Source organism: Centroberyx gerrardi, chromosome 9 (genome assembly GCF_048128805.1).
Source record: "Centroberyx gerrardi isolate f3 chromosome 9, fCenGer3.hap1.cur.20231027, whole genome shotgun sequence".
In the NCBI taxonomy this organism is placed as follows: Eukaryota; Metazoa; Chordata; class Actinopteri; order Beryciformes; family Berycidae; genus Centroberyx; species Centroberyx gerrardi.
This window is the reverse complement of record NC_136005.1, coordinates 13,250,659-13,274,825: the sequence shown is the minus strand read 5'-3', so window position 1 is coordinate 13,274,825 and position 24,167 is coordinate 13,250,659. Positions and strand designations below refer to the sequence as shown.

At 43.5% G+C, this 24,167-nt stretch overlaps 1 protein-coding gene across 3 annotated transcripts in view; it reads left to right on the top strand.

The window, feature by feature from the left end:
- polrmt (polymerase (RNA) mitochondrial (DNA directed)) overlaps nt 1-24,167 on the top strand; it is a 46,583-nt gene that overhangs the window by 16,656 nt on the left and 5,760 nt on the right. For all 3 annotated transcript variants that reach the window (XM_078285787.1, XM_078285786.1, XM_078285785.1), the window contains exons 9-19: nt 288-527; nt 2,231-3,016; nt 3,691-3,813; nt 5,267-5,389; nt 6,210-6,389; nt 7,461-7,547; nt 9,418-9,531; nt 17,753-17,805; nt 20,835-20,933; nt 21,574-21,646; nt 23,155-23,246. In XM_078285787.1, coding sequence (XP_078141913.1) covers nt 288-527; nt 2,231-3,016; nt 3,691-3,813; nt 5,267-5,389; nt 6,210-6,389; nt 7,461-7,547; nt 9,418-9,531; nt 17,753-17,805; nt 20,835-20,933; nt 21,574-21,646; nt 23,155-23,246 — 1,970 coding nt within the window. The remainder of the gene's footprint in view (nt 1-287; nt 528-2,230; nt 3,017-3,690; nt 3,814-5,266; nt 5,390-6,209; nt 6,390-7,460; nt 7,548-9,417; nt 9,532-17,752; nt 17,806-20,834; nt 20,934-21,573; nt 21,647-23,154; nt 23,247-24,167) is intronic.

Genomic DNA, 24,167 nt, shown 5'->3' with positions numbered 1-24,167 from the left:
TATGGGATGGCTGAAATTTTAAGACATTTGGCCTTGTACAGTATTTATCAAAGCTCTTGCAGCAGGATTGCTGTTTTACGATCGTTGATCAGCCCCCATTTGACAATTTATTTTATTAAAAACGTAACCATGCCTGCCATCTTATTTATTGGTTATTGTAATGAGAATTATGATTTCCCTGCTTTTTTTCCAAGATATTACAGTCACGCCCCATGACCTTGAATCCTATGGGGAGAATCTCTTGTTCACTAAATGAAAATAAGCCACTTCCTTTCCCCTCCCTCTAGGTGTATGATGTCCTTCCCAGAGAGCAGTGGTGCAAGCTGGAGACAGAGCAGAGTTCAGGACCCACGCTGCAGGGGGACGAGACCCACTGGCCATATATAGTAACCGTGGAGGTGGGCACCTACATGGTGGACCTGATGGTCAAGACCCTCAAAATTAACAGCGACATCCTGAACCCGGCCTACGACAGGAAGCTCATCCCCATTCTCTACCACATGTACACCTTCCGCAGCACCCGGCAGGTACAGCAGATGTGCAAAAGCAATAATTACAACAATAATGTGATACTTTATGGAGCCCAATGGGGAAATCCTCTTCTCGCTTGGCCCTTTACGCATGGAGGGCAGAGCACAGGGTGAGCCACAGAACAACGCCCCTGGAGTTGGTAGAGATTCAGTGTCTGAACCCGGGTCCTCTAGGTGCTCTGGGTCTTCTGGCTCCTCTGGCTCCTCTGGCTCCTCTGGCTCTCCCTAGTAAGAGCATTCAGATCCGGATCTGAGAGAATTTGAACACCTTTTGATAACCTGACAACAAGTTTCCTGAGCGTTAACCCACACCAAAAAAAGATCCTTTCAACAGAGATTTAAGTGGAAAAAATGGTCAAGGATTAAGACTTAAATGGATCTCCTTGAAACTAGCCTTGAGAGAAGTATTCAAAAGGATTAAAAAATGTTTGATCCAGAGCTGTGCACTGCATGGACCCTACATCAGTCAAATTATCATGTTAAATGTAACTATTCCAAATTTTTCCTCACAATTTCTTTGAGTTAGGCAGTTAAACTTGAAGGAATTGTAGAGTTGACATTATCACAGAGCCAGTAAGAACCGCGGTAGGACAAAAACAAAGAAAATGCCTTGTAACAGACGACCTTCACTTTGGACAGGGCTGTCCGTCATTCTAAAGTGCGTTGCTGCCTTGTCGAGCCTTTCACCTTGTACACCTCAGCACCCTCCTATCCAGTGTGGAGCGCACCAGCATATGAATTATAAAACCATTTTTCGCCCCATATGTGAATTGGCAGAGGGAGCAGTTGAGTAAGATGAATGGGTTCCAGGCTAATCCCTTTTTTAGTGTCCCCTTAATTGGCTGGCTGATTTACTGCCCTGGGACCCTGGCAGGGGATTCAGGAGACTGTTCAGTCCTGAGAGAGAGAGAGAAAGAGAGAGAGAGAGAGAGAAAGAGAGAGAAAATCCAGCCCTGTGAACTTGATGCACTTTGACAGAGGGGCACACGTGTTTTTTTTTTCCTCTCTGTTTCCTCCTCTGTGTTTCCTTTTCTCTCACTCTTTCTCTCTCTTTCTTTCTAACTCTTTCTCTCTCTCTTTCTTTTTATCTCTCCCTCCTTTGCTGTGCTGTGTGGGGATGGAGGAGGTCAGCCCATCAGGGGAGCAATCTAATGATTTTGCAGCGCAGCATGGCACTCTGACTCATGCAAGCAACACTGAGGTGTTTCATTTTTCTGCGAGTTTGATGGATTGGTGTAGAACCTGATGATTTCGCTCTCAAATTAAATATCTATATGTATGTTAATTGACGTGTGTATTTTTTCCTTAAGCTGATAGCATGATAATGTGGTGAGTTAGGAGTAGTAAATAAGAGTGTAATTACAGGTAAGAATGGTTGTAGACAGTTTTGTTTTTTTTCCTGTCAGCTTTGATTAAAACTGTCATGAAACAGACGTCCAAATTTGTAGCTTGTGTATTTACATCTTCATAGTTAAACTGAAATCAGTCAGAAAGTAAATCAGCCACACTCTACACACCAGAAGTCGTGATTAACCTTGACCTGGTTGTTAAATCAGCTAAGCAAGCCTCATTCATTTAGGTGTAATTGAAACATTCATCTCTATTTAAAGAGAGATGTTTCCTGTGCCCGCCCACTCTAAGTTTCTCTTTCTAATTGGATCTCTCATGATGTTGTGCTTTTTTTTTTTTTTACCCACCAGGTCGGCTTCATCAAGCCCCACCCCATCCTGACTCAGATGCAGCAGGAAGCCACGGAGACCAAGTTGACCTTTGACTCCTACGTGATTCCGATGCTGTGCCCCCCTGTGCCCTGGATCTCCACCAAGTTCGGGGCCTACCTGCTGACACCTACCAAGCTGATGCGTACGGTGGACGGGGCCACCCAACACGAACTGTTGCTGGACAAATGCCAGAACCTCGATGCTGTCCTGGACTCCCTCAACCAGCTGGGCACCTGTGCCTGGAGGATCAACAATCCCCTCTTGGACATTATTATCTCCATCTTCAATGACCGAGGCAGTGAGAAGCTAGACATCCCTCCCCCTCTGTCAGAGGCCCCCAAAGTCCCCCACTTCAACCCCCAAGATCCTTCCTATAATGCCACTGAGAAGGCCCACATGAAAAGGGAGGTGATCAATGCCAAAAAGAAATGCAGCGAGATGCACAGCTTGCGTATGGATGCTCTCTATAAACTCTCCATCGCCAACCACATTAGAGACGAGGTCTTCTGGTTCCCTCATAACATGGACTTCCGGGGACGCACCTACCCCTGCCCTCCCTACTTTAACCACCTGGGGAGTGACGTGACACGGGCCATCCTTTTGTTTGCGGAGGGGAAGCCCCTGGGTCCTAAAGGACTGGACTGGCTAAAGATCCACTTAGTCAACCTGACAGGACTGAAGAAGAGGAGCTCACTGCAGGGCAGGTTGGAGTACGCCAACTCCATCATGGAAGACATACTGGACTCTGCTGACAACCCACTAAATGTCAGTCTGTCTTTATTGGTCTTTGCTATTAATGCTATTTGCTTTTAATAATATAGTCCATAACTTCATAGTTACACATAGCACTTCTGGGTACTTGTGGGCTACTACTAGGTAAAATGTTAAAAGTCTTTAAACCCAACTGAAACATACACTGCCAGTCAAAAGTTTGGACACATGCATTTTTCTTTATTCTTACTTTTTAACTTAATAACAAGTTATGCAGTGACCAAAAAAGTGTTAAACAAATCCAAGCTATCTTATATTTTAGACTCTTTATAGCAGCCACCCTTTGCCTTGATGGAAAGGCAAAGGCTTTGGAAAGAAATTCATATATAGGTATCAACCTCACTATTTATATTTGTCTAAAAAACAAATTTCAAGCATTTAAGTGTAAGCCTTGAGATCAAAATGACTTTAAGGTAATGAAAAACATAGTTCATTCAATCAGGTGTGTCCAAATTTTTGACTGGTAGTGTACACATAAGCACTTATTTCTTAAAGACATACAAAGACAGTTCATTCATGAAATGGATTTTAAAATTCCTAGCTTAACCACTGTCTCACAGGGAGTGATATGAATTTGTCAAAACACAGGATAAAAATGCTCTTCCGCCTGTGTTTCTGTCTGCAAGATAAGCGTGTCACGTGGTTGTGTTTGTGTTTGTGTTTGTCAGGGTAAGAAGTGGTGGATGAATGCAGATGAGCCGTGGCAGGCTCTGGCCTGCTGTATGGAGATAGCCAACGCTGTGAGATCTCCCGACCCAACGGACTTCATCTCTCACTTCCCTGTCCACCAGGTACCATACAACACACTGCGCAGAATTGTTTCTGGGCTGGCAGGGTTGAATAGTGGTGAGAGAGACTTTGCTATTACCAAAAAGTCACGTGGTTGATCCCTGCAACAGTCAGTGTGTCCAAAGAAAAAACTGAACTCCTGTCTAATCACTCAATGTAAGTTTCTGTGTATACAAACCCAAAATGTAAATGTAAATTCACTATGCTTGACTAATGCTGATTAGAACAGAGATTTTCCTTTTCATAGAGAGAACATTGCTTGTCTATCACAGTCTAATTTGTGTAATTACAGTTATGTACCTGTAATGTTTCTATGAAACCTACCTCTGTATATTGAGTCTGTCTACATATCGACTGTAATATTTGACGCGTCTGAAAACACTGTAGGCCTGTCATACCTCCAGTTTATAGCCTCCTAAAAATAAGGTGTGCCATTCAGTCATGCTTTATAGTGCTGTTTTAGAGGACGGATCAAAGCTAACAAGCCAAGACCTCCCCGGCCATCTGGGGCCATTTTATGTTATCTGCCATAAACCCGTAGCGCTAATCTTAAACACCAGATCACAGCACGAGGTATAACTGAGAGCTGGGATTTACACCCTCGTCTTTTCTCACACAAGCCGAAACATGTTAATATGTTCAAATACAGGTTGGCTCTGTCATGTTTTAGACAGGCCTCTACAATAGTGTTGCTGTTGAGGAGGTGGAGGGGTGGACACATACTGTATTTACTGTGTATACAGCCCACTAACTATGCAGGCTCAAATCGGTACTCCAGTGAATTGCAGATGTATAATTTTTTGCTTGTATAATTTTTCAAAGAGTCAAGCAACCTTGTCTGCCCCTCAGGCCCTCATTAATAGCCTTGTTATATTCTAGCTTTTATTTGTCACTTCAGCAAACGTCTCTTATTGATGTTCCTTTCCTCTCTCTGTGATGCCAAGTCACAGTCCAGATGTTGCTTTGAGTAATTGAAGATGCTCTTTAATGGTTTGTTAGTCTGGCGTTGAAGTGCAAAATTCAAATTAAGTGGCACTTGAGAGGCTGTGGGACATGGCAATATGTTGTTATGAACTGTGGCTAATGGCCTCAACAAAATCTCTAATCTCATCTTTCCAGCCGATGCTCCTGCGATTCATCTTGATCATTATCTATGTGTTTTTCATTGTGTTTCTTTTCTTCCCACTGACCTTGCTCCCCTTTCTTGTCCTTCCCTTCTCTTTTTATCCTCTCTTCCTTGTCTTTACTTTCTCCCATTTCTCCCTTTGTTCTTCCCCATCTCTTCCAAATTCCTTTAATCACCTATTTTCTCTCTTGTTCCCCCTTAACCTGTCTCCCTGCGCTGCCCTCTCCCATTCTGTCCTGATCTCTCTCATGCTTCCTCTCTCTCGCTTCTCCCCTCTTCCGCATCTTTCCTTTCATCCCCCCCACACACACACTCCATCTCTCCTCCAGGATGGTTCCTGTAATGGTCTCCAGCATTATGCAGCCCTAGGCAGAGATGTCATTGGTGCCACGTCAGTCAACCTCGTGCCCTGTGACGTGCCCCAGGATGTGTACAGTGGAGTAGCTCAACAGGTCAGCACCAGTGTGCTGTTGTGTGGTTTGCATCATCTTACTCGTTTTCTTTGAACTGCACAGACTTGCAACTGCACTGCAAATTTGAATTGTGGTTGATTTAGACGCAATTGCCCATAGTGAGTGAGACCAAGCATTGAGAATACATTTTAAGTTTTTCTTGCATTTAATATTGCTCAGTTTCCCAAGCCTTTCATCAGTGTGCAGTGAGAATAAGCTTTGCCTCCCTTGTCCCGCTGGCACACACACAGCCCAATCAAAGGACCCGGCTTGCTGTGAGGCTGCTTATTTTAGGGAGAAACAATTTGAAGTTAATCGTGAACGTATTGATTTTTTCAGTACCGGAGGGAACAGAGTGTGTTGACGCTGTGGGGCCGAAGCTTTCCATGGGCAGTGACTGTAACTGCAAACTATATTGTGGAGTTGTCAATGAGCTGGGGAACTGACTGAAAGTAGAGTGCAGTTTGCTGCCAGTCCCTATCTCATTGTCCTATTGTTACCTCTGGGCATTGCAGTTATTGTTAGACGGTAGATTATATCAGGCTTGTGAAATAAAGAGCTACCTCTCCAGATAAATTAAATCTGGTTGTTTACTCTTAGGGATAAGCGATACAAAAGGTAACAGCCACTCAGTCTGCTGTGGTAAGAAGAATGGATTGTACAGTATAAAGACATTATTGGAGATTGTGTTAAAGCATTTCTGCCCAAATTACATGTGAATGTGCATCACAGTGTCCCCCAAAAGAGTCGATTTGGACACAAGCTGTTCAACATTTGTGTGTGTGTGTGTGTTTTATGTGTGTGTGTGTGTGTGTGTCAGGTGGAGGAGTTCAGAGTGCGGGATGCAGAGAGCGGTCTGAAGATTGCTCAGGTCCTGGAGGGCTTCATCAGCAGGAAGGTGGTCAAACAGACTGTGATGACGGTGGTGTACGGAGTCACACGCTACGGGGGGCGCCTCCAGATAGAGAAAAGACTGAAGGAGATTGATGAGTTCCCCAAGGTAGGGGAGGAGTGTGGGGGGGCTCTCCCTTCTCCTGTACACCGTTTTATTTTTAGCGTGGTATCAGCGTGGTATGACAGAGTGACCTTTAGTGCGGGGTCTCCTCTATACGGGGCTCTCCCTGCAATTTCCTCTAGTTGTCTGCATTTTCCCTCAGCAGACATATACATTTTTAGTGTTACACGCACAGTCTATTAATCCCAGATGGATTTACAGTGAAATATGAGGTCTTCCCCACTGAGGTCTATCCTCACATCTTCTTGTTGCCCCATTGCTTTGTGCATGTGCATGGAGGCATTTATCACCTGCATCTCCTGCATGGAGGAAGAGCAGAGGCTGTTAAAGTTTGCATTGTCACTGTAGTAAAATATTGAATGGTTGTGGCAGGGAGGCCAGGAAAGACTACACCAATAGACATATATGATATCCTTTCTATCTACAGCCACTATAGATCTATTTTTAGTTTTAAACTACTATTCCGTTCGGCTGGAGATAAATGGTTCTTTGATGGGCAAACCCAATCTGTTGAATGAGATCATGGAAGGAGAATGGAAGCATTTAATCTTCTTACAGTTCAGTAGTGTTTAATCTCTGTCAAATAGCCATATAGTTCCTTACAATAGCTATAGTTAATTACATTGTCTGTACAGATGGGATTGCCATGATACTGCTCTCAGTATATCTAGCATCTAACAGCCTGAGGATTGTGCTAAATGACTTCTGCTTAATGTCCCTAATTGTTTAAACAGGGAATTTGGGAGAAGTGTAATTGTGACTGATTACAGAGTGGGATGGATGGGGGGTGAGGCAGCTCATAGATAAAAGTCTACCAAGGAGGAGATCATATCACTGTAATGATATACCACTTGAAAGACCGTTTCACTAAGCACTGCAACATTCATCACACATTTGCATTATCCGTTCGATCCCTAATGATTACTACAATGGAAAAGCCTTTGTATTCATTTTTAGCCCTTTTTTTTAAATTGAGAAACGCTGTGTAGCTTCTTGAAAGCGACCAATTTGCGGTGTGTGTGTGTATACACGCTTAATCATGTGTTGTATTTTCAGGAATATGTATGGGATGCGTCCCATTACCTGGTGCGTCAGGTGTTCAGTAGCTTGAAGGAGATGTTTACAGGCACCAGGAAGATCCAGGTGGGTCCACTACACCTGCACACAATAATATACTCTCGTCTGACACATTATCACCAGTACAAACTCACACCTCTTTGTTACTAACTGCTGTGATAACATGGATGAAGTGCAGTACAAATGCTGTGGAACACTCCTTGTAATTGCTCTACAGTAGCATATTCTTGTCTTCCACTTTTCAAGTATCCCTGCGTAAATACTATTTCCACTCAGGTTGTGAATGTGCTTTAAGTCACATTCAACAACACCTGAACATAGCACAACCATACATTCACATAGCATAACGACACACTAACACAATGTGCACTTACAAATGGATGCATAAAAACTTTGTTTGCACATTCAAGATCATGCAGTATCTATATATAGTAACACCCATTTCTGTCTCCATTAAGGTATCCAGAACCCTCCACTGACCCAATACTGAATATAGGATGTGATCGTTTTTTTTTTTCTTCCTTTATTAATGACTAGTTTACTTCACTATTACCCAGGCAGCTGCACCCATTCATCACATAGACTCCATTTATAGATCCAGTTCATTTGGAGCATGCACCTGGTAGGGGATTGTACATTATCTCCACAGGACTGGAGCGGTTTGGCTAGCCACCACCCAGTGTTTGTGTGTGTCCCTCGGGGGAATGTGTGGGGACAGCCCAGTCTGAGATGAAAAATTCCCTTCCCATCATACCTTGACCCTGACCTGGTGCTTGTGTGTGTGTGTGTGTGTGTGTGTGTGTGTGTGTGTGTGTGTGTGTGTGCGCGCACCTGTAGCTTTTAAATAGGTCACGTCCCCTTGCATTTCGCGGCGGTGAGTGAGAGATGGGCGAGCGAGGGGTAGATGATCAATCCCTAGTGCTGTCATCCCTGACCTCTCCTCTCTGTACATTTGCCACTTATTCTGTCAACACTCTTATTCATTCTCCTGCTCTCCACCCACTCCTTTTCTCTCTCTTTCTCTCTGTAATTTATCAATCTGCTCACTGATCAATCGATCTGTTTAGCTATCTAGCTAGTTAATCTCTCTCTCTCTCCCATTTTCTTTGCTCTCATGCTGTCCTCCTTTATTTTATTGTGCCTGGGCGTAGATTCAGGGAGGGGAGAGGAGGGCAAAATAGAGAGAGGAAGGTAGGCAGGCCAGCTGATGAATGGAGCAGCTTTGGGCCAGGCTGGGGCTTATTTGTCTTTCCTATAGCTCTGCGTGCATGTGTGTATGCGCCTGTGCCTGTGTGTGCGTGTGTGTGTGTGTGTGTGTGTGTGTGTGTGTGTGTGTGTGTGTGTGTGTGTGTGTGTGTGTGTGTGTGTGTGGAGACACCGGTGGAACATTAATAGGGTTTCCATTCTTGGAGATTAACTGTGTCAGAGACTCAGCTGATGCAGACAGCACTGTTGCACTGTTGCACATTTTCAGACTAAGCAACAACTCTCCACCTGTTCCACACTAAGTCTGCAACACCTGTTTGCAGTAGAATACTCCATGGAGTACAGGAGTACAGCCGAAATAGATCATCTGTTGAGGCCTTGGAGAGGAAGTTTCTCTTTTCTGTTTGTTGTTCCAAATGCTCGACAGTGTATTTATATTTACAGCCTGATTTATTAAAGCCTCCACACAGCAGAACATGAAAACTTCATCAGCCAACTGTCAGAACTCGCTGATTTGAACTTGATTGCGCTGCTCTTGTCCAAATGTGCACACACAAGCACACATACTAGTGTGCGAGGACACACACACACACACACACACACATACAAGCAACAAATACGCAGGAATTCACTCTCAGTGATTGGTGAAGTGCCCTACTTTGCTCTGAGTGCCCCCCTCAGCCCTGTGTGTGCCCTCACTTTACCTCTGGTGGTGTCCCCTGTGTTGCAGGATTGGCTGACAGACAGTGCCAGGCTGATCTCCAAGTCTGGCCGCACTGTGGAGTGGGTGACACCCCTGGGCTTACCCATCATCCAGCCCTACCACCGCACACGCAACCAAGTGGTAAGTCTCACCGGAACGCATGTGGGGGAGGGTGGTTGTGTGTGGGATGTCTGAGAATATCGGTTGCAATCTTTGTTTTGATCTTTGTAAAATGAGGTTGTAATAATCTAAGCGTCCATCTGCATGTAAGACAAAATGTGGTCACTAATCCACGTTTCATTAGCCATTACACTGCATGCTCATACCTTAACATGACTTCATACTTATCAAACACTGGCCTTTCCAAGGGGAAATTCAAGTATTTGTGCTATTTCTGCAGCCTAACTAGCATAAATGGTATTATAATTAATGTTGACAGTGAAGGTACTAGAGCTTACTGTACTTGTTATCTTAATGCGTAATGCTGATTGTTTTAGCACCAACTCCTTGTATGATCTGCATAGTGCCACACACTGTATAACAGACAGCTTAGCCAATTACAGGCTTTTCTTCGTTTCCCTTTATTCTGAAAGCTACTGGATGACCTTTGTAAGATTCTCCTCTTGTATCTTCACCTATTTGTCTTGCTGCTCTTTGCTTTTTGTCTCACCTTTCACAGCATCCTCAATACATCCACAACTGGCCTTTTCACAGCTCCCGCTTTATACACCTTTCAACACACACATGCACACACGCATAAGCATACACATACAAATTCCTGTCAAGGCAATACTTCCCAATACAATAAACTCCTTCAAATTCTGTCAGTGACTGGAGCATTGTACTGTTACATGGCAGTATGTGTTGAGATTTGACCCATCCTTGTCTTATTGCTCCAACTGGTTTTGCCCTGCGGCAGTACAGCACCGTGGATCATCATCATCATTCCACAGTGTGATTTCCGCTTGTTACATTTTATTGGACTTTTATGGAATTTCTGATGAAGTTGGCTGGTTGGTTCGCTGTTAGGTGGTTGGTTGGATTTAACCATGGACATACAGTAGGAGGTTTGTCTTCAGTCTCAGATCGAAATAATATTTTTGTTGGCCATGATAACACACATCCTGTGTTTTTCTCCATTGACAGCAAGCTGTAGGGTTAAGAGTGACGGGTGAAACTGTAAAACACCTCTGGGTTTAGTGTCAATACCCCTCCCCTTTCTTTTTACCACTCGCTGTTTTTAAGTAATACCCAAAGTGTCCATTTCCTCTCTGTTCTTTCTCTCTCCCTTTCATCTCTCTCTCTCTCTCTCTCTTCTCTCTCTCTCTCTCTCTCTCTCTCTCTCTCTCTCTCTCTCTCTCTCTCTCTCTCTCTCTCTCTCATCCTTTACCCTTCCTTCTCTGTGCATGCTCCAGAGGAAATCCAACTCCCTGTGAAAATGTAAAATATCTATTGTCGTAGTCTTTTCATAGCTAGGACATCCAACCTATCATGCGGCTCTAAATTCTGGACGCTCTGCGGATGGAATGTCCTAGCTGGGTTTTCCAAGTGGAGCGGTCTTGATAGGGTTGGTGTATGAGTGCACCGCTGATGGTGTATTGTGATTGCAGTGAGTGGCCTGACTGTAATGGAGCTCAGCGGCATCGCTCGAGTTCTCCGCCACTATGGAGACCCTGACAGCAGCACGTCTTGGAGATAAGGTGTCTGTGTGCCAGCACGTCTGCAGATAACGTGCCTTTGTGCGTGTGTGTGCATAGAAAGAAAGACACTGAATTGTGTCTGTGTGTGTGTGTGTGTGTGTGTGTGTGTGTGGTATCCTGAGTGTATAAAACCCAGGTTGACTACAGCAATAGGAATGCAGTGTTGTATCAGCAGACATCGGTATCGGCCGATCTCAGCTTTAAAAAGCAATATCATTATCGGTCTGATATTATCTTTACTGCCGATATTTGGCCAATTGTGTTTTTTTTTCTAGGAGTATGTCACTTATTACAACTGTCAAATTATCAACATAATAAAACTAACATGATCTTTTGTTTAAAAAACACTTAATTATCTTAAGATAGGCACATCTGAAAAGCTTAACCTGTTTTGCACCTGCATTTGTACAATTCGCCGATGTAGTGGGGAAATTTCGGACATTGGTATCTGCCTCAAAAACACATATCGGTGCATCCCTGTTCAGCAGTATCCTTTAGCTCATTGACTGAGGAGTGGAGGAGACTGACACATAGTGTATGCCAAGCACAGACAGACAGCATAAGCAAGCCTGCAGGCTCGCCCAGCACGCGGCCTGCTCTTCTAGTACGGCATCAAGCAGCAGGTTGCGTTGCAGGAGGAGTGACACCTCATGAGCAGGTGCAGGAGAGCGAGGGTGACAGATGGTTGGTCTCCTGAGGATGCAGCTCTGTGTTGATGTAGTAGGGCACGCTGTCTCGACGTGATCCTCTTCTCTTACTGTCCAACAGGGGCAAGGGAGCTGATTAGTCTGTGCCTTTTTCATAGCCCTAAGAAGAATAAATGAATGAATGAATGAAGCGATGACTTCAGGGATGAATGACTCTAATCCAGTTGCATCATGGGACAACAAAGATGAAACTCTAACTTCCAGAAAGGTCACCTTTTCCCTATGTAGCTGGATTAAATTCAATCTCCCAGTCCCCTCTCTGCCTCATAAATCCCTGGCCACTGTGTTTCTGGGGGTTGTTGGTAATTAGACTGTTCGGAGAATGAGAAGATGAAGCATGATGAACAGTAAGTGAACAAATAAGTGGGAAGAAAGTAGCTGGCTTCACTTAATCAGACATTTGTGTATGTGTGTGTATGTATGTGTGTGCACGCGTACATGTTTGTGTATTTGTGTGTGGCCACCTACTTATTAGTGTTCATACATGGCTGTGGGTACAGTATGAGTGTGTATGTACACCTGTGTAATTGTGTATTTTTCCATAGTTGATGAGAGGTGAGGAAATTAGAGCAGGATGGGGGAGCTGAGTGGAGCATGAACATACATCAGTGAGGCTGCCTAACAGGATTGGAGATACTAATCGGATCAGAGGTCACTTTTGCTCTGGCTCAGATTCCTTATTTGTTTTTCATCCCTCTCCTGGGCGAGGTTACAGTGAAATCTCACTCTCGGTGGATGATGACACAAGGGAGCCGTCGGCGAATGGATTTGTGAGCTTACAGCGTGACTAAAAGCTTGTGTTCTAATGTCCTCTGTGTGGAGAGAATCAGTTAGGTGACTTTGGGTTTTGGTTGCAATTGGTGATTTCCCTGGACAGTTATGCATTCCCGTCCAAAACAAGCTGAAACAAAAACGCTGGCTGCAACATGTGTGTTCCAGACTGCTTTATTACTGCCACAATCTGTAATTGGTTGAACAGCACGACCGCCGCTTAATTCACACTGTGCACTGTGTGTTGTTTTTAAACTGTCAAACTCCTACCCATTCTGATTAGCAAGTTAAATCCCATCTGTTACAAGCCCCAGAAAGAAGCAATTTAAAAGAGGAGTGTTGTTAATAAAAACCCATCTTACTAACAACAAACCTGTGTTACTATTTTAAAGACTTTCTGTTTATAATCCCATGTTGCTACCTTGCTAAACGGATGAAATGCTCTTTCTGCTTGTCCTTACTTTGCCTCTGTATCGCAGTAGCATTACAGCAGAGTGTGTGAAAGTCTGAGGGGTTGCAGAATCAGAATGAGTTGGCCTTTAATTCTAATTCTAGGGAACTATGCATCTCTAAATGTCGGCGCGACTGCCCCCCCCGCCCCCATCCCTCCTGTTGCCTTAAAACAGAAGCGAGCGGTTCCCAGGGGTAGCGTGCCGTTTCGTTGATCTTGCAGAATCTTGTGGCATTTTGGGGTGAAATAATAAATGCGGTTTGAGTTTCAAGGACACCCCCGAGAGGTAAAAAAAAAAAAAAAAGGGAAAGTTTGGAAGAAACGAGGTCTGGAAAAGGTCAGTGGAAGTGTGGTAAGACTCAGGGGGTGTGTGTGTGTGTCTGTGAGTCTGTGTCCGTCTTTCTCTGTCTTCGGGGGAAGAGGCTAGATAGAGGACTAGAGGACAGAGAATAGCGGAGAAAGAGGGGTACGGTGTATAGGGCAGACCTGCTTTGATGAACAGATGAGAGCTGTGTTATTAACCACTAAGTGACGAATGGGGATTCCCTTCTTGGCAGCGCGGCTTTTATGTGGTTACTGATGGTTACTGATGGCTGTTTTATCCATGGCCATCTGTACTGCGACTCTCAGGTGATTTAGTCTGCAGGAGCCTATTCCCCACGGACACAGCAGGGTTAGTCAAGGACTCATTCATCACAACTTACGGGTTTAAGTCAGGTACTGCATGCAGATCCGGCGCAGACAGTGTAGTGTAGTGTAGTGTAGTGACCTCATTTACAGTATGGTAGGCAGTTACTCACACCAAAGGTAACCTCCATTTCTTTCACCCTGACCCCTTTTTGCATCACAGCCTCTCCTCTCCCTCCCTCTAACCTATCCTTGAGGACGTGAAGAGCGGATGCAAATAGGGGGATGATGGACAGATCTCTCTCTCCCCCCCGAACTCCTCCTAGAGCAGTGATGGCTGAGATAGCACCCATGGCAGATACTAATGGGGTTTTTACTGCACTACGCTTCTATTTTAAAACTGTTTGTTGATGATTGTGTGATTCTGTCATGCATCACACACTGACCTTCAAGCAATCGACACAAAGCTGGCAAATCAAATAGCTAGCCTGCTCCCTAAAGCTAGCTGTAATATCCTTCTTTCCATATGGACACCTGTCACTTTAATCCCTTTGTATCTGTGCCTTCTTTAAACAGTTATACAGTTATTAATTTTGAGTTTTTGTTTTTTTTATTATTCATTTTATAAGAAATTGTTGGCAATATGTCCACATTTGATTTGAGATGTGTGATTCACATAATAAGATTAATGTGATTTTACAATGTGGCTGTCCCATAGACACAAATTCACCACAGAGAAGCTCACATATATGGCTATCCCTTATTATTGAAATTGCAAATTTTAAGTCTTAACATTTTCATGGTACTGATAAGCCTCTCTGTTCTTTTTCTAGTATCACTGTGAGAAGATAGTGTGACATATTGCAGTCACATACAAATCCACGCTGTGTAAGATATAAACACAATGTCAAACTATCTAAGTAAAACTATCTAACACACTTAAATGCTTGAAATCACCTCCCAAACAGTGCTGTCGATGTATTCTACTTCCCACATTTGGAATTTTTGGTCTCCAGCTTCCCAGGTTGTAAAAGGCTCTGAAAGAACATGAAGTTGAATAGGGAATAGTTAGGGTTGCGGGGGGATGTGCACATCAAAGAGCCTCTGAGTCCTCTATGTTCATCCCACAGAGATGTAAGCAGGATCAAATGAAAAAGCTTTACATTGCTACCAAATCCATGGTTATTAGAGGTTCCTAAGGGACCCAATACGGCAGTGGCCATGCTCTGCTGTCCTGCACCTTCAACACTGTTCTGAGGAGTTATTTGTATAATGGATGGTATGCTATTAACTGAATTCAAAGACCCCATTCAGCAGTGAATTTGGAAAATTTAGCAAATTTATGTTCAATCAGTGGGAGTAAAAGGCAAAACAACACTGCAGGCTTTCCCAGAATGCCTATGTTTCTCTATTTTGCCCGTTTGTGATGCAGTTCCATGTTTTTGAAATGAAAACAAGGAGTTAAGTGTCAGTTTATCCTCATGTGAGCCCCTAAATAATTGGGAACACACATTTTAAATGAAACTCAAACACACATTTTCCATTCATTCACATTACCTTGGATGAATCTTGTTCTGTACAGTGAGCAACAGTAGCCATATCTAACGACTTTTACACTAAAAGCACTTTGATTATACAGAGAACAGATGAAAGTGTTTTTGGTACTCTTGAGCATAATTGAAGTGAAATGATGAAACATTTCCGCACCAAAGCTCTTATCCATCGGTGCAAAAAAGGAGTGGCATTCTTCATTCAACGTTTAGACAGAAATGCGTACGGGCGGACCGGCGGGCGGATGAAGACGCGGACCGAGAGACACTCAGATACATTAGTGCGGGCAGAAAGCAAGGTAAACAGACTAATGTAATGTGCTCACTTTGATGAGGAGTGGAAAGGCAGAGAGTACTCCGCTGCCTGTTGCCAGTCGTATCTCTTTCCTGATAGCGGCCTGTCGTCCTCACCCAGGCACGGTTCCAGGGGTCAATGACAAGACCGTCCTGCCGCAGATGCCTTGGCATGGCCGACTGGATGGACCCTCAAGGCTCTGGAGATTAGAGACCTAGGCCTTCTGTCCACTAGGAACAACTGTCAGCGAAGGCCTGTGTATTGGTCTTGGGCATTCGGTAAAAAAATAGAAAAGATCAAAATGAGTCAGCAGGTATTTGGCCGATTCCCTGGCAGTGTGCATTTACTGGCAAATGTGTGTTCACTTGCCCAGCGAGAGGTTCAAGTGGGCAAACGATCAAAGATTGGCTCCCTGTGTTTTATTTACCCTTCTTAGCTGTTCTCTATCCCGCGATGATCGGTTGTTAGGGTTAAGTGAACGCCCTTCATATATAAGGTGCTCTCTGAAGTCCATGTTTTATGAAATAGAGAGGGTGTAATTAATGAAGTAGCCTAATATTTTGCATTCATGTGTGCGCTCTTTCAGACCCCCCACACCCCCGTGCCACCTCCCTCCACTGAGTTTTTCTTCTATTAATGAAATCTAATAGATTCATGAATCACTATGATTGATTGCCACCCTCTTTTAATATACTTTCTTTGTGTGTGTGTCTCTCTCACTCTCACACACACACTTAAATTTATTTTATGTGTGTGTGTGTGTCTCTCTCACTCACACACACACACACACACACACTTAAATTTCTAAGTATACTCTCTTCGGATTTTCTCAGCACTTCAGCAGCTTCACTGTCACCAGGAACTGACTGTAGCTCCTGGCCTTTCCATGTATGTTTCCTGCTTGCATGTGTTTTTGAGTGAGTGCGTGTATATGTGCGTGTATCTATGCACATGTTGTGTTTGTATGTGCGTGTGTGTGTGAGGTGAGGAGTGATGATCTTCTCAATAGCCTCTTAAAGAGAGCAGTGAAGTGATGGAGGTGTGAGCGCCATGACTGGGCCACTGTGGAGTGCTCACACACACTACTGACTGACCAAATGGCTTCTCTTATGCTGCTCTGTTACAGTAGATACCCCCTGTTATGCACTTGGGTCCATACTAGACAGCTAACTTGTATGTCCATGCTGCATTGCGTGACAGAGCTGTTCAGGGTAACATGGTGGATCAGTAGTCAGCCACCCATAGCAGTACATTTCACTTTAATGTGTTTCTTAGCTGAGATCCGCCTGGTCTGCCTATGCTAAAAATGTATACACATTGTACTGTAACTGGCGCTTTGGAGAAAACTGTCCAACAAATGGTATATGTGAAACAGTAGGTGAAAAAAACAACTGCAAGAATCGGCTGTTTTCCTAGAGGTGGTTTAATCAAATTTCACATAATTATCATTTATCCCAGTTTGAAATATTGTTTGAGTCTGTCCCTGGGTTTAATCCATTAAAACAAGCCTGTGTATTCGCCTACAGAGACACGTGTGACACATGTTTTTCAATAGTACAGTTCAGTTCATCTGTTGAAGAGTGGTCAGGGTCACAGCTTTTGGCCTACTTTGGGTGTGTGTACATGAGCATGTGGCATCAAACGTGTCTTTATAGTCAGTAAAGCAATATCTTTGACCCTGCTGAGAATCCATTCTGAACAGTTGTAGGTCAATTTGAAGCATGAAATAAGAATGGATTTTACATTGATTAGCCCCACCATCACTTTTTTTGGAAATGTCAAACAGGTGAAGTGTCTCATGTGGGCATGTGGTCTTTGTACTGCTTGCTTTGTATTCTGCTAAATGTCAAGTGCCTCACAAGTGCTGAATCATGATACTTTGGAATTTCACAATTTTCGCAATGAAATGTAAAGCCTCATTTGGAATTGGACTATATAAAATATCACTGTAACACACCTATCATAACTCAAAATATATATTCGTTTTTTCACCCCATGTTTGCAATAAAAACATTAGATTTGCACCACAGGTAGCACTATATGATAAATTGTGTCTTTAAATTGGAAATCTTCTTGCCATATATTTCATTTTTCAAGCTCTTAATTTTCCCCTATTGTAGCTTAAGGAACTCTCAACTGTATAATGGAGAGAAGAGTCAAGTGTTGCTCTTGCTCCCCAAAAGTTACAAGCATAATCAATGAGGGAAGTGGGATTATCAGCCCTTTCATTTATTTTTCTTCTTTCTGTTTTGCTCCTCCAGCTGAAGAGTACAATGCAAAACATCAACCTCCACATCAGCCATGATGCCAAAGAGTAAGTCCTCCTGCTACTGACATCTGTCTCTTCTTCTGTTTCTCCTCTCCCATGCTGTCCCAACACTAAACCACAGCGGTTGGCTAGGAAATTACAGGAGTAATTTGGCTGGTAGAGAGTACTAGGATCCTTCCAAATTATAATGGTTATTACTCAAACACAAATCCACACTGCTACACCACGAGGCCACCATACCTCTGTGCTGTTACCAGAGTATTCTCACGGCCCTCACTGGCATTTGTGCTGAAATGTCACCAGCTAGCTTGTTATTAGAGGCCTGTAATAAGGACAGAGAATAGCTAGAGAGAGAAATTGTGTTTACGATTGGTCTTTTTTGTCATTTGCTTTGGTCAATTGGCAGTTAGGAATTTGAAAGATGACTTATTAATTTAAAAATCTAACTTAAGAGTGCTTGTTGTGTCTATTCAACTTCTAGAGGGGAATGAAAGTAGAAAGTAGAGGTCTCTTGTGGCACTTAGCTTACACTTTCACTAAGATCAGTTCCACTAAAGCTCTGTCTCCAGTGGATATTTTCACTAATTGCCTACTCAAAACTCGGGTGTAACTTTGCATGTCGTAAAGTAGGAAATGCTGTCAGCAGTGTTGGGGAAGTTACTTTGACAGCATAGTTTTGACAAGCTACCTATTACTTCACATTAGAAGAAGTTTATCAGAGTTTTGCTATAGTTTTGCTAGCAAAGGTTACTTAGAACAAATAGTTCAAAATTATTTTGTAAAGAAGAATCACATTGACATCTGCAATGTCATATAATGCAAAATCATATCCCCCTAGAGCCTCCCGTGCTAAAAATGTATGCACTCGTGGTAAAAGTGCCCAACAAATGATGAAAATAAAAGTTACACTCTATGATCAAATAAAGGTGATCAAATGAAGTTGAGATATGACATGTGGATGTACCGAACATTTTCCACATAGAATTACTACTGTATGACACCCGATAGCCAGTGTCTTTTCCTCCTTTTGTCTGTCACCGGTGACTTAGTGAGCAGATGTCCACTTCAATAGATGTTATCTGACCTTTTGGGAGACAGATGGCCATGATTTGTGACAGCCTCTGCATTACAGTTGTTGCGGGATGTGTGGGGGATTGATTTGGTAAGAAATAGAGAGAGAAAAAGGGGCAGATAGAGTTTTGAAAGAGAGGAGAGAGCAAGGGGTTATGGGTGAGAAAGCTGAAAAAAAAAAAGAGACAGAATGAGAGACAGCGTGAGAGAGATGTGGGGAAGACAGAGCAAGAGAAATGGAGACAGAGATGAGAAAGACTGACAGCCGTCCTGCTCCCGCTGACATCTACAGTACACCACAGATCCACTCCTGTGAATACCGAAACGCCAGACTCGAGATGGAGGGAGTTAGGGATGAGAGGGAGGAGAGAGAGAGAGAGAGAGAGGGACAGGGTGCTGCATATAAAGACTGTCTCGCTCGAAACTTGAAATTTGCTGTCAGAGAATGCATCAGCGTTTCACAGGCTGACACTCTGAGCCAAACTTGACACACTCGCCGCGGCTGATTCTCCCCCAGCTTTTACTTCCGACATGCACGCACGTACTGTACACAGACACACACACACACACACACACATACACACACACACACACACACACACACACTTGCACTTGCTGTAATTAAAGAGCCTAAAAAAGCCCCTCCAGCATTAGAGTATGTAAATAGAGGCACAGGCAGAGCTGTTTCTCTCCTGTAGTGACAGACTTCAAGCCCTCATTTTTCTTGCCTTTTCCACTCTCCCTCTCCTCTTTAGAAAAGCGGTGATGATCCAGGCCTCTAAACTGTAATAGGAAAAACATGAAATGCTAAGCCCCATGCCTTCAGCTTTTAGTATCTCTTGTGATATGAATTGAACACTCAGCCCCGCCCCTGTGCGGGGTTAGACTCCAGAGAACGATGGTTGCTAACCCTCAGAGTCCAGAATCTGCCACTTCCCAGCCAGCCAGGCCTATGGGACCGAGAGTTGACATGTTTGTTTTTGTGAGTGAGAGAGAGAGAGAGAGAGAGACAGAGAGAGACAGGCCCAAATCTAAGGGTAAGGATTTAGCCTAGTGTGCTTTGAGATATCTCTTTCTGTTTCTGTCTCAAGCTCAAAACATAGCAGAACTAGGGGTACTAAGATAAAGTCTGAGAAAAGAAAGACAGAAGGAAAACGAGACAGTGTGTGTGCTTGTGTGTGCATGTGCCTGTGTGTGTGTGTGTGTGTGTGTGTGTGTCTTTGCTTTGGGTTTGACCCAAGCTATTACTCTCCACTGCTCTGTCTCCATTCCCATTAGAAGAGTGTACTGGTCTGTGGCGGCGCAGAGGATTTGGATGGCACAGGCTCAGGGTAATGGGAACATGGGGATACAGATTGGCAGAATGCTCTCTTACTGTCAGTTCCATCGACAGTAGCAGCAAAATTGCGTTTACATTTCCCAGTACTATTTCTTACATACCACTTCTATATTTGTATGCTCTTATATTGATTATTGTTTGGAGAGTGTAGAGCCTTACCAGCACTAATGTATTCATTATTACTGGCAGTTGTAGTTGGCTGTAGTTTGTAGATTGTACATTAGAGCTGGATATCAAACAATAATCTGAGATATTACTAAATATAACAATAATATCTGAGAGGGTGTTCTTTACTGTGATTATGGCAGCAGCATCGAATTACCCGATATCAGAGTAAAGAAAACCCTCAAGGGTGTTATGGCTTTTATGCAATGGTTACCAACACCTGTACTAGGTAAAATCTTTCTTCAAAGTAGTATACATATGTAAGAAGAAAAAAACGAGAATACAAGTAGGATTGTGAGCTGTATCTCTGGGAATTATCAGCAAGGTAGATAATGAGGCCAGTGAGTAAGTGAGATAGCATGGCTGAAATGTCCCATTATATTAGAAAGCATAAAAGTACAGAAAGCAGTACTGATGTTTGTGTGTGTGTGTGTGTGTGTGTGTGTGTGTGTGTGTGTGTGTGTGTGTGTGTGTGTGTGTAACCTCTTGCCCTTCTCAGGAGACCAGACACAGTTAAACAGAAGAATGCCTTCCCACCAAACTTCATCCACTCTCTGGACTCTACACACATGATGCTGACTGCTCTCCACTGCTACAGGTATGTATATACACACACACACACACACACACACACACACACACACACACACACACGCACACACACACACACACACAAAGCATACAGCATAAAGACCTAGTGCACCTTAAAGAAATCAAAACCAGGAATACATTCCTTCACACAATTACACATAATTTTATAACAACCGTTGGCTGAGTGACTCATTTTCCCAAACCAACTTTTGCTTCTCACATCGACCCCCTGCGTGTGCATGACTAGAACTGGCTTTGAGAAAGTAGCCCCTCATATTAAATGCAATTATCACTTCAGTAACCTCAACGGGGCATTGTACGATATGCCCCATAATACTAGCTCCTTTCACAGAATTGACTTCTTGACAGGTGTGGTAATTCATGATGGAAGTCACACTGGCGAGTGAATGACCTCCCGCTATGATTTCAGCAATTACTGCCCTCATAATACATTTCTATACCCTTCTTTTTTCAATGTCTCCCCCCTTTAATCTCTTTGTCTGCTTTCTCCTTGTTTCTCTTTTTCCTCTACTCTTTTTACATGGACTTCTGTGACCCCTGTGTTCCCATCATCTCAACTTTTTCTCCTCTCCTCTCCTCTCCTCTCCTCTCCTCTCCTCTCCTCTCCTCTCCTCTCCTCTCTCTAGTGCTGGCCTGACATTTGTCTCAGTCCATGACTGTTTCTGGACCCATGCCCTCACAGTGGACACCATGAACAAGGTATCAAATTACAGTACAACACTCTTTTTTTTTTATTCACACCTCTCTTTATTCTTTCACCATCCCTCTTCCTCATCATCCTTTCTCAGCTGTTTTTCCTCCCTGTGTCTTATCACACGCCATCAGTGGTCCTCCTTTTATAGCTCTCCTGTTATTTTTTCCCCATACACCCCAGCTGAAGGTGGCATTGCACATGTGCTTTGTGTTGCCAGCAGTGAGTCAGTTCTTCTAGCACACTCTGGCCTGCCCATCCCTTTGGCTCTCTGTGCATCAGCAACCTCTTTACTCTTTACAGTTCAGGCTTATTTTTTGTGTTTTTTTTTTTTCTTTTAGTTTTTAATGGAGCGGAAGCACCGTCGTGTGTTTTCGACAGTATTGAGAGCATGTTTTAGCGCTCTGTACAGAGGGTGCTAGAAGTTAAGAACATATTTCAATTTTAGCACAACAGCACCGTGCTTCAAATGGGCTTTCAGTAGTCGTGTAGCAACGGTGGTATCTACGGCTAGTGCTTCCCTTAAGGGCGAAGCATCTGCCAACTAAAAAAGGACACAAGTCTTCACTGCTTCATACGTCTACAGGCTGCTGGCAGCAGGTAGCACCATATGTCTCTATCAAAAAGAGCCTGTTGTGCTGTATAAATGCCTGTGTCTGCCGGTCCCTGGTGAATCGAGCTTGTCAACTGGCCCAGACTGAGACACAACGCTAGTATAAAATAGATCAAATTACCATAAAGCCCCATTTTTCCGTATAGCTTCAGATGCCTAGTTATAGCTTTATGTCTTCATCTAATCTCAGAGGAGCTATAACCAACGAAGCAGTTCTCTCTCAGTACATTTATTCTCTGTCATACTTTCCGTCCCTTCATATGCGAGTGTACGCCTCCCTCATTACATAGCCAATTGAACACAGAGGCAGAGGAAAGGCATTAAATATCTTAGTCAACACCTAAGCATATGGCACAGACCTTTCTTCAGGCAGGCATAAAATTGCCTTCAACCAGGACAGAAATTAATGGTACTGACTCTCCTCCTCCTCCTATTTCCCTGGTGTTATCGCGAGTCAACGGAGATAAAAATCAACCCAGTCTCCCTTCCATACTACTCTCTCCCTTCTTCATTCTACCTTTCTTTCTTCTCAGGGTTTGGTTCTCTCCATTCACACGTTGTACATAGTATAGTTCATAGTCAGTCAGGTAGGAATGAAGAAGACATACAGCCAAGCCATGTACTGTCCAGTAATAGATCAACGTTGTGTTTCAGTCATTATACAGTAGCCTTGGGAGATGATCCATTTGTTTGACTTGATGTGGGGATAGACTGATGCGCTCTCTTTCTCTTTCTGTCTCTGTCCCTCTCTCTCTTCCCTTCCCTTACCGCCTCCATCCATCTTTCAGCTAGTCAAAAGCTCCTATCCTGTCAGGCAGGATAGTCTGGGGAGCTGGTTGGACAAGTGTTTGGGCCGGAGAAACTCAAAGTACACTTCTCTCTGCCCCTCTCTCCTCCTGTCAGGTCTGTCGGGAACAGTTTGTCGCCCTGCACAGCCAGCCCATCCTTCAAGAGCTGTCCAACTTCCTGCTAGAGAAATACTGCTCCGGGCTGCTGTGAGTTCACACACGTGCACACACACACACACACACACACACGCACGCACACACACACACACACACACACACACAGTTTATAGAAATTATGTCCTCAACTCCTAGTCTCACGCCAGTTTCAGTAAACGTCCTTCTACATGATTTTAACACTAAAACAGCAAACATACTGGATGATATTGCACAGTTAAAACCAAATTAATCTCTGGCAAAGTAAGAGCTCCATGGAGAAATGCTGCATCAGTGAAATTGCTAAAAAAAGAGTGTCGGAAATCAGAGTGCAAATGGCAGAAAACTAAACTCTATGTTTACTATGAGATCTACAAAGAGAAATTGCATTGTTACAATGCTGAGTTAAATAGAGCCAGAAAATCCTTTTTCTCTGATATCATAAACAGGAATGTTAATAATGCACGCACTCTTTTTGCCACTGTTGATAAACTCACCAAACCACCGGTTCAAATAGCCCCGGGCCTTTCCTCCACTGAAAAATGCAATGAATTTGCATCATTCTTCAATGTTAAGACTAAAAAAATCGGACAAACTTTTCTGTCAAATAGAAAGAAGATTCCATCTCTGGATTCACGAAATAGCAACCTGGCTAAATTGTCACAATTCAAAACCATTGATCTTGAGGCTCTTGAGGAAACGGTACGAAAACTTAAATCCTCCACCTGCTGCCTGGATGCACTTCCCACAACCTTTTTCAAAACAGTATTTAGCTGCCTCGCTGTGGATTTACTGCAAATAATTAATGGTTTGCTCGTATCAGGCATCTTTCCTAATGCCCTGAAAACTGCAGTGGTCACTCCGCTCCTGAAAAAGAGCAGCCTAGATTCCTCCGAAATTAACAACTACAGGCCGATTTCAAACCTGCCGTTCATAGATAAAATAATAGAGAAAATTGTTTATCAACAGCTTAGT